The sequence below is a fragment of the Protopterus annectens genome, chromosome 5.part1 (assembly GCF_019279795.1).
Source record: "Protopterus annectens isolate FY-2018-M chromosome 5.part1, PAN1.0, whole genome shotgun sequence".
NCBI lineage: Eukaryota > Metazoa > Chordata > Ceratodontiformes > Protopteridae > Protopterus > Protopterus annectens.
The window spans coordinates 591,420,344-591,437,385 of NC_056736.1; the positions used below are offsets into that span (position 1 = coordinate 591,420,344).

Here is a 17,042-nt window from a genome sequence, read left to right on the forward strand (position 1 = left end):
AACTTCTCAAAAGCCGACTTCACACTTCTAAAGACTAGTGTGGTCTCCTTTAAGGCCCCGGAGCTGGTGGAAAACAGTACTCAAGCCGCTGAATCACTTACAGACGCCTTCTACCAGCACCTGCAGGACTGCATGGATAAGGCAATCCCAAACAAAACAAAGACTCTTAGTACCAAAGGCAAGCGTCCAGTCTGGTGGACCCCAGCCATAAACAAACTCTACAATAAAAGGAGGAAGCTACTACAAGATACAGCAAAATCCTTAAAAGGTAAGACACCCTTGATCACTATAAGTAAAAACTAAGAGCTCTCATAAAATCATCCAAAGCAAATTTCGAGAGAAAAATAGCTAAAGACTCAAAAGACAATCATAAGGCCTTCTTTAGCTATGTTAGACACCTAGGAGGAAACTCCCAGATATGCTCAGAACTAGTTCAAAATGATGTGAAGATTACTGATCCTACAGACATTGCCAACATACTGGCTGACAGGTTCAGTGCAAACTTCTCCCCTCCCCCAAAAGGAGAGATATCTATACCAAACGATTGCAGCCCCCAAACATCTCCAGCGCCCAAGTGAGAACTGCTCTCTCCAAAGCAAAAACACAGCATCCATGGGACCTGATGGTGTCCCCGGCTGTGTGCTCCACGAACTCAATGAGGAATTAAACCCACAGCTAGGACAGCTGTTTAATCAAAGTCTTACCTCTGGATACGCACCCAGGAGTGGCGACTGCAACTGTGGTCCCACTTCACAAAGGCGGTGCCTCCACCGACCCTGGAAATTACCGCCCATTAGCCTGACAAGCCTTATCTGCAAAGCCATGGAGAGGATCATAATGGACCTCATAAATAAAGACATAGGGAATTTGCAGACTTTGGATCCAACCCAGTTTGGCTTTGTCAAAGGCAGATCATGCCTTTTAAACTTGGTTGACTTCTTGAAACAGTCACCAAAGCCATTGACGAGGAAAGGCAGTCCATACAGCCTACCTCGATCTGGCTAAGGCCTTCGATACAATACCCCACTCGGGTATCATTGAAAAACTCATCAGCTTAAATGTTAACCCATACATCACAAGATGGGTTGCAAACTGGCTGAGTGACAGAACCCACAGGGTCAGAGTTGCTGGCGCCATGTCAGACTCAAAACCTGTCACAAGTGGTGTCCCACAGGGCTCAGTCCTGGGCCCACTCTTGTTTGGCATCTACTTTTCCGAAGTACAAGCAAACACAGGAGGGTTATGGCTGACAAAGTTTGCAGATGACTGCAAACTGGGCGCCATAGTAGAAAACACATCTGACACAGATATCCTTCAGAAGGGTCTCACAGAAACGGATAACTGGTGCCAGAGCCACGGCCTGAAGTTAAATGCCAAAAAATGCATAGTCATACCCTTTGGGAAAAACAAGGTTACCCCTAGCTACCAAATAGGTGGCAATCCACTGAGCACAGAAGAAGTTATCAGGGACCTGGGGACCCAGGTTGATAGTAGTCTGTCATTCGACACCCATGTAGCTAAAGTAGTTAGGAAGACTTTCTACATTGCCCACCTTATCATGAAGGGATTCTCATCTAGATCAAGGGAGGTCATAGTCTCCCTTTACTCATCACTCATCAGACCAATGATTGAGTACAATGCCCCATTTGGGATGTATCTGACCCGACACCTGCAGCAGCTGGAGAGGCCACAAAAGTTCCTCACCAAAAGGATAAAGGGTCTCAAAAATCTGTCCTATGCTGCCCGACTGAAAGAACTCCAGCTCTATTCAGTCGCACCGCTTGCTCAGAGGTGACCTTTGCCTAACATACAAGGCCATGTCAAACCCAGATTTGATGAATATGCTTCACCTCAAAAATCTAGATCCATCAGAGCCACAAGGGCGGAGACTTAAACCTCGACACGGCTATTAATAGGACGTGCTGGAGGGATAGATTCATTACCCAAAGACTCCCTATGCTGTGGAACAAAATCCCGGTACATGTGAGGCAGAGCACCTCGCTGGCCTTGTTCAAGAGAAATCTTGACCAATGGATGGGAGATCGCAGATATACCCCAGGGATTACCTCAGTGTCACTGCTCGACAGAGGCACAGCAAAATAATGGGTATAGTTCCCCATACTAAAGGGGTGGCGTAAGCCACAAAACGATGGGCTAGGCTTGTAAATGCCCTCGGGCAGATAGCCTAGTATAAACCTATGAACCTATGAACCTATGAAATAGGAGTTCTTAAAAAACACATGATTACAGCCAGCCTATCACAGACTAATAATGATACCCCCATCACATATTACAATATACACTTTGTAACAATGCACATGTATAGGTAAAAAAGTTATATAAAATCATTTAAAAATTCATATATAAACATATATGCACATACAATAAACATATATATAAACATGTACATAAAAGTATAAATTTTCTGCCTGTTTTTTACTAAAATAGGCTGCAAGCTAGCAACATTATTTAAACCAGGTAAGGAATCTGCTTGTAACCTAATTATCCATTCATACTCTTCAAGTTCAACAATATTGTTAATGTTACCACCCCTATTATTAACATATACTACATTAATAACTCTGAATTTAAATTGATGTTCTTGACCTTTTTCAGAAATGTGTTTACTTAAAGTGTATATAGCAACATAGGGGGTGGGGTACATACCTCTCAACTTCTTAGAGCAAAAAATCTGGACAATGCCAAAAATTATGGGGAGACAAATATGGACAGACTTTAAATATTGCTCTTACAAACTTAGAAAGTTGATAGAATAATAGGTTTTGTATTAGCATAAATTTTCTAAAGGGTGTGAAGTCTTAAACGCAAATGTTTGTCATTATTTAATAAGTTCAATCTTCAGCTATTTGCCAGAAAAGTACAGATTTTAGGAGGAACTCACCAAAAATATGAGCCAGAAATCTGCACATTCTGCAAAAATCTGTACATTTGAGAGGTATAGTGGGGTATCATTATTAGTCTGTGATAGGCTGGCTGTAATCATGTGTTTTTTAAGAACTCCTATTTAAATGTTGTGTTTTTTTACTTTCATGATAGTAGCACTGAGGAAGGGTGTTTGTGACCCGAAAACTTTGCAATAAACATTGTTTTTTTTTTTGTTTTTTTTTGTCTTTTGGCATTGGATTCCTGAGCCTGAATTTATCTAGTGTTATCCCAGGTTATCCAACAATCAGTAGGATTGTCAAACTGTGCTCGCCAAGAAGTCCCAATTTTCAGAGTGCTTTCCTTTAGGAAGTTTATAGGAAATTTGAGGAAACGTTTCACAGAAAGGGTGGTGGATAATTGGAATAATTTTCTTGAAGAAGTAACAAAATTCAAGAATGCATGGGATAGGCATAAACAACTGCTTATGACGGATAAAAAAAATGTTGGTTTCATGAAATCTGTAACTTGTCCTCTTGGTAGGTAAATGGACATTGTAGGTGGACCAAGTTGTATTTGCTTGTCATAAGATTTTTTGTTTACATGTTGTGCTTTCATACTGTTTGACACGATAAAAATTACTGCTATTTACTAATGACTGCCATGCAAATATGTTTACTTAACCATATCCTGGGAATGTAGTATAAGACTAAAATGTTAAGCCATGAACTTTTCATGTTATACTTTTAGTGGATCATTGCAGCGTACATTAATGTCAAAATGATGACGTGTATATAGAATTATTAGCTTGCTACATGGTTAGTGTGCTATAGTTGGCAGGGGCCCGGGTTCATCACTTGGCAGAGGTGTTTATTTAAAGCCTGTGTGTGGTGGGTTCAAAACTTGGTTCTGCATGTGTATCTTTCTGTTGTGTGATTGTATTAGCTAAATGTAACAAACAAGATATACAATGCTTTAGATAGTAAAAAAATAACTGATTTTGATTTTATTTTCTTTTAACCTAATTTAATGTCCTCACCACTCTATAGAAACAATGCAAAAGACTACACAAGCGAGGTCATTTGGCATCTATTCACAGCCACAGAAGCAACACAGTCCTCCTTAGTGTGGTAAAACGGGTAACTTCCAGTGGAGAAGAAGTCTGGATCGGAGGCAAACGAAACAGATTTGTAAGTAGCACGTATCATTCTTTTAATCTGGCTGGGTACACAACCCCTTTTCAACAGAGTCCCAGGGGAAAAAGCTCCACAAAAAGCATTAAGTACAAAAGTTACAACTTAATGACAATAAGTTTTATAATACTTAATATGACAAGTGTTATATACAGATGTTTACAATGCATGATATGACAAGGTTTGCATACAGTATTTATAACGAAGAAAAAAGCCGTAAATTAGTTTATAAGGAAAAAGTCAGAAAGTTAGTTGTAAGCACTAATGCACAGTAGGAGGTTTGAAACTCTGGAGTCCGAAAGATTAGAGGAGAGGCATCCTAGCTGCACTGAAGACAATAGCAGGGATTTACAAGGTATATACTAGAAAAGTGGAATAGTTACGGTTGACACAGTAGGGAGAAAATGAGGCCGGATAGAAAAGAAACAATTGGGGGAGCAGAAGGGATAGAACAAAGGCATGAAGAGGCTGTGGATATAAAGTCAGTAAAAGAGATGGGAAAGTAAGTGCAATAGTCTTCTTAGAAGAGAGAGAGAGGTTATCATCAAGACATGTACTATAACTGATGTTGTTACAAGTTGAAGTTGTTTTGCAAAAAAACAATAGGTCGGATTAGAAGATCAGCAGAACCTTGCGTTTGTGGAATGAAATTTTAGTTGTTCTTGTTTAAAAGAGAGTGGAATGCTGTTCCAGAGTCTACAGACATAGTTGGAGTAGAGACAGTTGCCTGCCAAGTTGTTTGGCTGAGTTTATCTGTGAAGCACAGTGATCTTGGTGGTCTGTAGGGTAGGCTGGGTCGCATTGGTAAGGTCTGACAGTTTTGCGATTTGTTGATGAGATTGTAGGTGATGAGCCTTTGGGAGTATGTAAGATAGTGTGACAGTTTAAGCCATCACAGCTGCATAAGAGAAAGACTGTGATGGGTTCTTTTGGCCATTTACAGCAAATTTAAAAACCTTGATGTAGCACTGCCCGAGGTGTGACCAGTACTTTGTTAAATATGGATGCAGAATACAGAAGAGTCAACCAAAGAAGGGTAGAAGCATTAGGATTTCTTGAAAAGTCTGACAGGTAAGATGTGATTCTGTACAGGGTGCTTCATTTTTGATGTGTTTTCTAAACTGTGTGTTAAATGTGATGGTTGAATTTAGATTTTCATCTATGAAAAACACCAAGGAGTTTTGATGCTGAACGATTTCAGTTTTAGTGTAGTTTGAGGAGCTTATGGAGAAGATATTTTTTAGCGTTTCAAGTTGTTTGGGGTGAAAATGATTTTTATTTCTTAGGATTTAGGAACAGGTGCGCTTCTATTGAGATGAAGGAGTCTTGTGTTAGTTTTTGCAAGAGTATCAGGGTTTCGGGCAAACATGTAAGTGCAGAATTGTGAGGATATTGTATAATAGGAACAGTTTTACTTGCTATGATAAAGTCATAGTTCAGGGCCAAGGATGGTTCTTTGGAGGACACTGACTGATACAGGGAGCAAATGAGAGATATGATTTTTCCATTTAGGAGACTGTGATGCATTAAATATTTTGCAGTGGAACCAGGGAGGAGAGAGAGAAGTTTAAGTCATAGTTTGGGGAGTTTTTTTTTTAAGGGAGATGGTGCGATAAAGTGACAAAAACTTATAATCGGACCAAAAAGAGGGTGGATAAAATGTTACCATAGCAGTAGGAGCTACCCTGATGATGGAAGCAGAATAGAAAGGTTTATATGGAGGTGCTCAATATGAGATTCCTAATATCACAGATCATCAAGCATTATGGCCAAAGGGAGTAACTGCTTATATTTTTTTGTTTGCAGGACATAAACACAATGCATTTTCTGAAAGTGCATAGTGTGTTCAGAGTCAGCCTTTGGTAAACTGGTGTCCTAGGCAAAAGAGCTCCTCAGCACTCCCCACACCACGTTGTGTCCCCATCCTGGTCCACCTGCACCATCCAGATTACTGGAAAAGTGCTCCTGCTAGAGAGGAACCATAGGCGGCCCCCTAGTTGGCCTTTGCCTGAGGCTGGCTATGAGTTTGTTGCATTTTGCAAGCTTGCAGCCTCATGGAGATAAAGTAATCAGTACTGACTGCTTTTTGTTTGAGATGCAGTGACTCCAGAGTGAGAATAAAAAAGTGTGAAGGTTGTAGGGTGGGGCTTGCTTACCTATAAAAAATGGTTTTAATGTTTGAGCAGGTAAGATGTTGGTTCTTAACCTATACAGTCTCAAGCACTTGTGTACTGTGTATTGTTATGCATAAACTCTCAGTTTGAGTACTTACTGTCAGGACATTGTGATCAGGGTTGTTTTGTGTTTGGCATAATGGATCTGACTGGACACCATTGTGCTTTCTGGTTGAAGGTGCTACAATCTGGATGTGAATTTCAACTGGTGCCTTTTACCTGATAATGACAAATGCTCATAATTGAAATAGCCCTTCAAAACTCATTGTAAGAATCCTTTTACAGGATCCATTACATAGAGTGGAAAGTGCTGTACTCTGTAAATAAAAGATCCATTTTATGTCAGTGACATCCAGTTCACTGTAACACAGTTTTAACTGAATGAGTTCAGAATTATCAAAATTTAAAATAAATGAGATATAGTACATTGAAAAGAACCATATTATTCTGAAATCTCAGATAACTGAATGCTGTAAGTAATGACATTTGGCAGTGGAGGTAACACAGTAATAAATTCAGTTTTATATACACCTATAAAGTATAGATGAATTCTGATGGTACTTCTGCATGTTGCTGTATAGCATTCTCTTGCTTTTACTTAGGACAAACTCCCCCAAGTGGGGGCTTTACTGCCAGACCTACCCTATTTAATCATTATAGCTTAGAGGTTGCACAGCACTGCAATAAATACAAATACTTTTGTGGAAAACAGCTACTCCATTTCCTCCAGTGATGTCATACATCACAGACTAATTAAGTAATAAGCATAGGGGAGTACTGTTTCTGCAAGCTCACCTCCAGTGACGTTGTTTATTTCTTATACTGAATTTTGTTTTAACTAACATCACAGTGTTGCACACCTGCATCAGGCATTGTGTAATGGAGGGTTCATTGTTTTGTGTCACAGCAGTAGAACTGCACCAGACATTCTGTAATGGTGGGTTCATTGTTTTGTGTCACAGTAGTAGAACTGCACCAGACATTCTGTAATGGTGGGTTCATTGTTTTGTGTCACAGCAGTAGAACTGCACCAGACATTCTGTAATGGAGGGTTCATTGTTTTGTGTCACAGCAGTAGAACTGCACCAGACATTCTGTAATGGAGGGTTCATTGTTTTGTGTCACAGCAGTAGAACTGCACCAGACATTCTGTAATGGTGGGTTCATTGTTTTGTGTCACAGCAAGTACAAATATGACACAGTCATTGTCCATGCTGGTGTGAACGACCTGAGACATACCTCCCTGGACTACATGAAAAGAGACATAGAGGAGCTCTCTGATTATGTAGCCCAGGCAGGTATGACCCTGACCCTGAGCAGTATCCTTCCTTCACCAAGAATGATGCCATAATATAGAGACAAGATGATCAGCTTTAACAATTGGCTTAATGTCTGGTGTCATTCAAAGGGGATCCAGTGTCTGTCTGCCTGGGATGACATGCTTGACAAGCCACGCTGCTCATGACGGCGTGCACCTGTCACCCCTGGGATTCCGGACATTGGCTAAGGCTCTTGCCACCCCCATAGTGCCTTTTTTAGGCAAGGCTCAAATTCTAAACCTACCACCCTAGAAAACAAAAATGGGAAGAAACTGAGGGTAATGCTGCTCAATGCCAGAAGTCTAAATCTCAAAATGCACGCACTCGAGGCCCTTCTCAGTATGGAGAACATCGATGTCTGTGCTGTAACTGAAACCTGGTTCAAGGCTCCTGAGAGCACCCCGGCACTATTAGGTTTTACCTCATATCATGTGTTCCAGCCCCAAAACCCGGACCACACCACAAAAGGAGGGGGTGTATCCATATTCATAAAGGATACCCACACCTCCAGGTTGGTGGCAATGCACAAAGCTTTGGAAACCATCCAGGTGCAACTAACCATAGGCAAAACTGCTCTACAAATTGTAGCATGCTACAGGCCACCCTCTCAAACTCAGGAACCCCACACAGCCTTCCTGAAGACACTGGAGGGAATAAATGTATCTCCAAACACCATCATATTGGGTGACTTCAACTACCCAAATATAGACTGGGAACAGTACTCAAGCCCTAACTTTCTAGCCCAGCGGTTCCTGGAGTTCATAAATTCAAATGCCATGGAACAGCTAGTCACTGTTCCCACGAGAGGAGAAAATATACTAGATCTCATTATCACAAACATGGGGACAAAATGCTCCACACCGGAAGTATATCCCTCATTGGTAAGATCTGATCATAAACTAATCTCACTGGAAATCCACATCCCGCCCCCACCCCAAACAAAAAAGACCACAGTGAAGAACTTCTCTAAAGCAAACTTCACACTACTCAAGACTGGTGTGGTATCCTTCAAGGCCCCTGAGCCAGTAGAAACCACAACCCAAGCTGCGGAAGCCCTTACAAATGCCTTCTATGAACACCTCCAGGACTGCATGGATCAGGCAATCCCAAATAAAACCAAGACTCTTTCCACAAAGGGCAAACGTCCAGTCTGGTGGACCCCAGCCATTAACAAACTTTACAATAAGAGGAGAAAGCTATTACATGATAGAACAAAATCCATAAAAGGGAAGTCACCCTGATCATTATTAGTAAAAAATACGAGCACTCATAAAATCAACTAAGGCCAATTTTGAGAGAAAAATTGCCATGGATTCAAAGGACAATCATAAGGCCTTTTTCAGCTATGTTAGGAACCTGGGTGGAAACTCCCAGATATGCTCAGAATTAGTCCAAAATGATACAAAAATCACTGAACCCACAGACATTGCCAACATACTGGCAGACAGGTTCAGTGCAAACTTCACCCCTCTCCCCTAAAGGAGAGATAACTATCCCAGCGGAGTGTAGCCTCCCAGACATCTCAAATGCGCAGGTGAAAGCTGCTCTCTCTAAAGCTAAAAACACAGCATCAATGGGACCGGATGGTGTCCCCGGCTGTGTGCTACACGAGCTAAATGAGGAATTAAACCCGCACATAAGGCAGCTGTTTAATCTCAGCCTTACCACAGGATACGTGCCCAAGGAGTAGCGTACGGCAACTGTGGTCCCACTCCACAAAGGCGGTGCCTCTACGGACCCTGGGAATTACCGCCCCATAAGCTTAACAAGTCTAGTCTGCAAAGCTATGGAGAGGATCATAATGGAGCTCATAAACAAAGATATAGGGGACTTGCAGACATTGGACCCGACCCAGTTTGGCTTCATCAAGGGCAGATCATGCCTTTTGAACTTGGTCGACTTCTTCGAAACAGTCACCAAGGCCATTGATGAGGGAAAGGCAGTCCATACAGCCTACCTTGACCTTGCAAAGGCTTTCGACACAATACCCCACTCGGGTATTGTAGAAAAACTTACCAGCTTAAATGTAAACCCATATGTCACAAGATGGGTTGCAAACTGGCTTAAGGACAGAACCCACAGGGTTAGAGTTGCTGGCGCTATGTCAGACTCCAAGCCGGTCACAAGTGGTGTCCCACAGGGCTCGGTCCTTGGCCCCCTATTGTTCGGCATCTACTTCTCAGAAGTACAGGCCAACATGGGAGGACTTTGGCTGACAAAGTTTGCAGACGACTGCAAACTGGGCGCCATAGTGGAAAGTGCATCGGACACGGATATCCTTCAGAAAGGGCTCACGGAAACAGATAGCTGGTGCCAGAGCCATGGCCTGAAGTTAAACGCCAAAAAATGTATAGTCATACCCTTCGGGAAAAACAAGGTAACCCCAAGCTACCATATAGGTGGCAATCCACTAAGCACAGAAGAGGTTATCAGGGACCTGGGGACCCAGGTTGACAGTGGCCTTTCTTTTGACACTCACGTTGCTAAAGTGGTTAGAAAGACCTTCTACATTGCCCATCTGATCATGAAGGGATTCACATCCAGATCTAGTGAGGTCATTGTTCCACTGTACTCTTCACTTATCAGACCAATGATCGAGTACAATACCCCATTCAGGATGTATCTTACCCGACATCTGCAGCAATTGGAGAGACCCCAAAAGTTCCTTACCAAAAGAATAAAGGGACTCCAAAATCTGTCATATGCTGCCAGATTGAAGAAACTCCAGCTCTATTCAGTCGCATACCATCTGCTCAGAGATGACATGTGCCTGACATACATGGCAATGTCCAACCCGGAATTAATGGACATGCTCCACCTCAAAAAAATCCAAATCCACCAAAACCACTAGAGCAAGCGACTTAAACCTTAGCACGGATATAAATAGGACGTGCTGGAGGGATAGATTTATCACTCAGAGACTCCCTATGTTGTGGAATAAAATCCCAGTCCATGTGAGGCAGAGCACCTCGCTGGCTCTGTTCAAGAGAAATCTTGACCTGTGGATGGGAGATCGTAGGTTTACCCCGGGAATCATCTCTGTGTCACTGCTGGACAGAGGCACAACAAACTAATGGGTACAGTATTTTTTCATATAAGAGGTGGCGTAAGCCACAAAACTTTGGGCTAGGCTTATAAATGCCTTAGGGCAGATAGCCTAGTATAAACCTATGAACCTATAAGCAGTAGTATTCTCTGAGGCTGCTTGTCTAGTTTATAATGTCTGTGTTCTACTTTGTTCTTTTTTTTTTTGGTTTGTTGAATGTGGGTGTCAATGCTTCACTGATATATGCTGCAGTGATATGCAGTAGATTGTTAAAACAATGGCCAAATGTGATCCAGCAGCACCGCGTCCCTTGAGTTCTCAGTGCTACTCTGCTATGTACTACCATATAATACTATGCGCATGTCATCAGTGGAAAACAGTACAGATTATCCTGTACGCTGAACCTGTTTTCTGTATGCAAATGTAGCAGATACGGTAGCGCCCTTTACCAGCCCGGTTCTAAAATATATTGAAGTACACTGTGTAGCTGATCACTGTGGCCTTTGCTAAAAGAGACGATTTGTGCACGGGGGGTCACAGAAATAAGGAGAATGTGGTGAGATGTGTAGATAGGCATTTTTAGGGCACTGTTAATATGTCATGGCAGCAGTCACACATTCATTTATTCTTTTTTGATAGTGATCTTGTACTGTCAGGGTTTCCACATCCTATGTATCATTTACACTGCCTGTCTGTCCTCATCGTAGTATTAAAATCAATTGGAAATTCAGAGACAGTTTGTGAATTGTTTGAATGTAGGTTAACTTGGCACAAACAGATAATTAATGACAGAATAATATGCGCTGCCTGGGCTGGGATTTAGAACCGAATATGTTTACAGGGGATGCGACTGCAAAGGACGAGCGGGTACCATGAATGACAGTATTAACTCGCCATGAAACATGGACTGAAAAACAAAAATGCAAACAGGCACCATCTTGATTATTTTGTTTATGCTTGCTAAATACGGTTGTTTAGCAAACGTAAAAATAAAAAAAAGTGTAAAATGGGAGAAACATATATAACTCCAGTAATAAGAGGAGCAGTAAGAACAGATATAATGCTTTACCTTTCTCTCATTCTATCTGGCCTAAAACGTCACATTAAGAATGGTGGAAAAATAAAGAAAACAATGGCATTATGTGCGTACATCTCTGTGTGAGAGAGAGATGTGGATGACAAGTGTGTGTGAGATGGAACAAATGAAATGTCAGATTACATGTGGTAAACTATAAGTGTGGTATAGATAGATGCGAGAAAACCAGATATAGTGGTCCACAAAAAGAAGACAGAAGTAGCATTGATCATTGAAATCACTACACCCATTGACTACAGTGTCTTGTATACAGAGAGACACAAAGTCATAAAATATCAGGATTTGCAGGTAGAAACGACAGCGATGTGGAAGAAAGATACCCAGACAGTTCCAATAGTAGTAGGAGCAACGGGTCTTATAAAAAAGAATCTACAATTGTATTTAGATGTGTTACCAATACATGTAATTCCATATGAATTACAGAAGCAGTCACTACTGGGCACATTGAGGGTGCTGCGAAGAGCACTTCTGGCTGACATCAAAGATTGAAACAATACTAATTTTGTGAACTTTAATCATACTTTGACTTTAGGAATGGGGTCCATTCCTGTCATGGTAATAGGAACCAAAAAAAAATTTTTTAAAAAGTGGTATTGGTGTAATATCTTATGACATTGTACCATGTAATGAACTATATGGGTGGTATGGGTGTAATATACTATGAGACTGTGCCATTATAATGAACTATATGGGGGGTATGGGTGCAATATACTATGAGACTGTGCCATTATAATGAACTATATGGGGGATATGGGTGTAATATACTATGAGACTGTGCCATTATAATGAACTATATGGGTGTAATATACTATGAGACTGTGCCATTATAATGAACTATATGGGGGGTATGGGTGTAATATACGATGAGACTGTGCCATTATAATGAACTATATGGGGGGTATGGGTGTAATATACTATGAGACTGTGCCATTATAATGAACTATATGGGGGGTATGGGTGTAATATACTATGAGACTGTGCCATTATAATGAACTATATGGGGGGTATGGGTGTAATATACGATGAGACTGTGCCATTATAATGAACTATATGGGTGGTATGGGTGTAATATATAATGAGACTGTGCCATTATAATGAACTATATGGGGGGGTATGGGTGTAATATACGATGAGACTGTGCCATTGAAATGAAGTGCAAGTGTGGTATGGATATAATACACTATAACATCTTGCCATTTAATGAACAATAAGGGTGGTATTCATGTAATATAGTATGAGATTGGGCCATGTAAGGAACTCTAAGAGGGGGTATGGGTGTTATATACTATCAGGTTGTGCCAAGTAATGAACCCTAAGGGTGTAATTTAGCATGAGATTGTGCCATGTAACGAACTGTAAGGGAGGTATGTGTGCAATATCCTATGAGCTTGTGCCACATAATGAAGTGTAAGGGTGGCATGGGTGTAATATAGTATGAGAGTGTTGATGTAATGAAGTGTAAGGGTGGTATTGGTATAATATACTGTGAGCTTGTGCCACGTAATGAAGTGTAAGGGTGGCATGGGTGCAATATAGTATGAGAGTGTTGATGTAATGAAGTGTAAGGGTGGTATCGGTATAATATACTGTGAGCTTGTGCCACGTAATGAAGTGTAAGGGTGGCATGGGTGTAATATAGTATGAGAGTGTTGATGTAATGAAGTCTAAGGGTGGTATCGGTATAATATACTGTGAGCTTGTGCCACGTAATGAAGTGTAAGGGTGGCATGGGTGCAATATAGTATGAGAGTGTTGATGTAATGAAGTCTAAGGGTGGTATCGGTATAATATACTGTGAGCTTGTGCCACATAATGAAGTGTAAGGGTGGCATGGGTGTAATATAGTATGAGAGTGTTGATGTAATGAAGTCTAAGGGTGGTATCGGTATAATATACTGTGAGCTTGTGCCACGTAATGAAGTGTAAGGGTGGCATGGGTGCAATATAGTATGAGAGTGTTGATGTAATGAAGTCTAAGGGTGGTATCGGTATAATATACTGTGAGCTTGTGCCACGTAATGAAGTGTAAGGGTGGCATGGGTGTAATATAGTATGAGAGTGTTGATGTAATGAAGTCTAAGGGTGGTATCGGTATAATATACTGTGAGCTTGTGCCACGTAATGAAGTGTAAGGGTGGCATGGGTGTAATATAGTATGAGAGTATTGATGTAATGAAGTGTAAGGGTGGTATCGGTATAATATACTGTGAGCTTGTGCCACGTAATGAAGTGTAAGGGTGGCATGGGTGCAATATAGTATGAGAGTGTTGATGTAATGAAGTGTAAGCGTAGTATCGGTATAATATACTGTGAGCTTGTGCCACGTAATGAAGTGTAAGTGTGGTATGGGTATAATGCACTATAACATCTTGCCATTTAATGAACAATACAGGTGGTATTCATGTAATATAGTATGAGATTGGGCCATGTAAGGAACTCTAAGAGGGGGTATGGGTGTGATATACTATCAGGTTGTGCCAGGTAATGAACTGTAAGGGCAGTATGGGTTTTATATACTATGAGATTGTGCCATGTCATAAACTGTAAGGGCGGTATGGGTTTTATATACTATGAGATTGTGCCATATAATAAACTGTAAGGGTGGTATGGGTGTTATATACTATGAGATTGGGCCATGTAACAAACTGTAAGGGTGGTATGGGTTTTATATACTATGAGATTGTGCCATGTAACAAACTGTAAGGGTGGTATGGGTGTTATATTCTATGAGATTGTGCCATGTAACAAACTGGAAGGGTGGTATGGGTTTTATATACTATGAGATTGTGCCATGTAACAAACTGTAAGGGCGGTATGGGTTTTATATACTATGATATTGTGCCATATAATAAACTGTAAGGGTGGTATGAGTGTTATATACTATGAGATTGTGCCATGTAACAAACTGTAAGGGTGGTATGGGTTTTATATACTATGAGATTGTGCCATGTAACAAACTGTAAGGGTGGTATGGGTTTTATATACTATGAGATTGTACCATATAACAAACTGTAAGGGCAGTATGGGTTTTATATACTATGAGATTGTGCTATGTAACAAACTGTAAGGGTGGTATGGGTTTTATATACTATGAGATTGTGCCATGTAACAAACTGTAAGGGTGGTATGGGTGTTATATTCTATGAGATTGTGCCATGTAACAAACTGTAAGGGTGGTATGGGTTTTATATACTATGAGATTGTGCCATGTAGCAAACTGTAAGGGCGGTATGGGTTTTATATACTATGATATTGTGCCATATAATAAACTGTAAGGGCGGTATGAGTGTTATATACTATGAGATTGTGCCATGTAACAAACTGTAAGGGTGGTATGGGTTTTATATACTATGAGATTGTGCCATGTAACAAACTGTAAGGGCGGTATGGGTTTTATATACTATGAGATTGTGCCATGTAACAAACTGTAAGGGCGGTATGGGTTTTATATACTATGAGATTGTGCCATGTAACAAACTGTAAGGGTGGTATGGGTTTTATATACTATGAGATTGTACCATATAACAAACTGTAAGGGCAGTATGGGTTTTATATACTATGAGATTGTGCCATGTAACAAACTGTAAGGGTGGTATGGGTTTTATATACTATGAGATTGTGCCATGCAACAAACTTTTAAGGGCGGTATGGGTTTTATATACTATGAGATTGTGCCATGTAAGAGTGATGATTGTACTGAGATTAGGCATTGATCTTTAATGTTATCCTTTAGTCCCCATGTCGCCACATAGTAGCCAAGTTATTGTAGACTGGAGCTGTTACAGGTTGCAGAAAGAAATCTTTGCGTGTCTCTCTGACTTGCTGTTGCTGATTGATTAGGTGATAGTGTTCGGCAAACATCTTGCCACCATCTCTGGAAAATCACTAAGATTAAACAGTGCTTGTCTACAGGGAACCTCTTCTGCTCTGATCCAGACACTGATTTCTACCTGTGTAGATTAATGTAGTGTCCTTTATATTAATGTGTTTTATGCTGTTCTTTAATACCTTCAGGCATTGCACAACATCTCAGTCATTTTATTACGTGCAAGATATGATCATATCCCTACTGTATTGTGAGACCTGCAGTTCATTCTGTTGTCCTCATAAATAAGGTATAATTGTTTAATTTTATATTACTTAGCACTATATGACGTTGGCCACATCTATTTTCCATCTATATTCCAAAGACATGCATCTGGAGCATTTCTCCCCGGGCCTCCGCTGAAAACAGGCTTTGTGGAACCTAGTCGGACATTCCCGGTCAACAAATGTTAAATAAAATAAATAAAAATAAATAAATATTTAAATCAGCTGACAGATTCTAGGATTTGGATATATTTGGTCATCAGTTTTACTCATATCAGGTTCCAATCTTGTGGTATTTACTGCTGTGTCAACATCACGAGAGCCGTACTATTGTCTGTTTGAAAAAAAAATAAGACCACCTATTTATTTTGCCTGGTAAATATACGTCGTATAAATACCTGTGTCTTTTTTTGATTTTTTTTGGTCTGTTCTTTTTTCTGTTGATTGTTTTATATGATTTTAATTTGCAGTGTGTCTAGGGATGTGCATAAAAATGTATGAATGGGTAACTGATTTCTAGTGTGATGGTTGAAGAAGGAAATTATAAATCACTTTGAAACGAGTATTAAAAATCATTATGGACAGTAAAATGAAGCTCTCCAAAGAAATATATCTGTGCTACATACCACTGTTTTGATAGAATAAAGCACTCTTTTTTATATAAGCATGTTAAGGCCTTAGGTTCAGAAACACTGCTTTAAAAATATTGCCAAATTCATTAATAAAGTTGTTTATGTAAGAAAGTATGAAAGACAATTTTAGTATTAGATAATGCCTCGGGTGTTTATGGTCATTTTATATTTCCTTCTTTCTACTTTAAATATGAAAGAAAGAGTATGTAAATGGAAGAATGCGTGCATGTACCAGCTGGGCACAGTGTTTGTACAGTAATGATAATAAATAGAGGATACATAAATCAGAGCTTGGCATCTGCATTTGTAATAGTTTACAGCTTAACATGTGATACGAGACAGATATACGGAACCCTCTAAGTTTCTTAAACAGATGTTGCCAGCAACATTTTCTCACAAGGAGAACCTAAGATCTTATATCCTTAACGAATATAGGGAAGGGCTAGCATACCCAGTCCCAGTTAAGAACAGATGGAAAGACAATCGTATTAGGGATGGTGACCAAGTTAGCACACCCATGAATGTCCATATGCAATATTTCGCTGAACCTCTTAGAAGGAGTGAAAGATTAGCAGAAAAAAACAGAAAAAATTCACATCAGGATTTTCAG

The 17,042-nt window shown here is 40.3% G+C and overlaps 1 protein-coding gene across 1 annotated transcript in view; it reads left to right on the forward strand.

Annotated features, from left to right (window-relative positions):
- Positions 1 to 17,042, forward strand: part of LOC122803549 (lectin-like) — a 111,484-nt gene that overhangs the window by 82,491 nt on the left and 11,951 nt on the right. Inside the window, exon 5 of the mRNA XM_044073202.1 lies at positions 3,933 to 4,073. Coding sequence (XP_043929137.1) covers positions 3,933 to 4,073 — 141 coding nt within the window. The remainder of the gene's footprint in view (positions 1 to 3,932; positions 4,074 to 17,042) is intronic.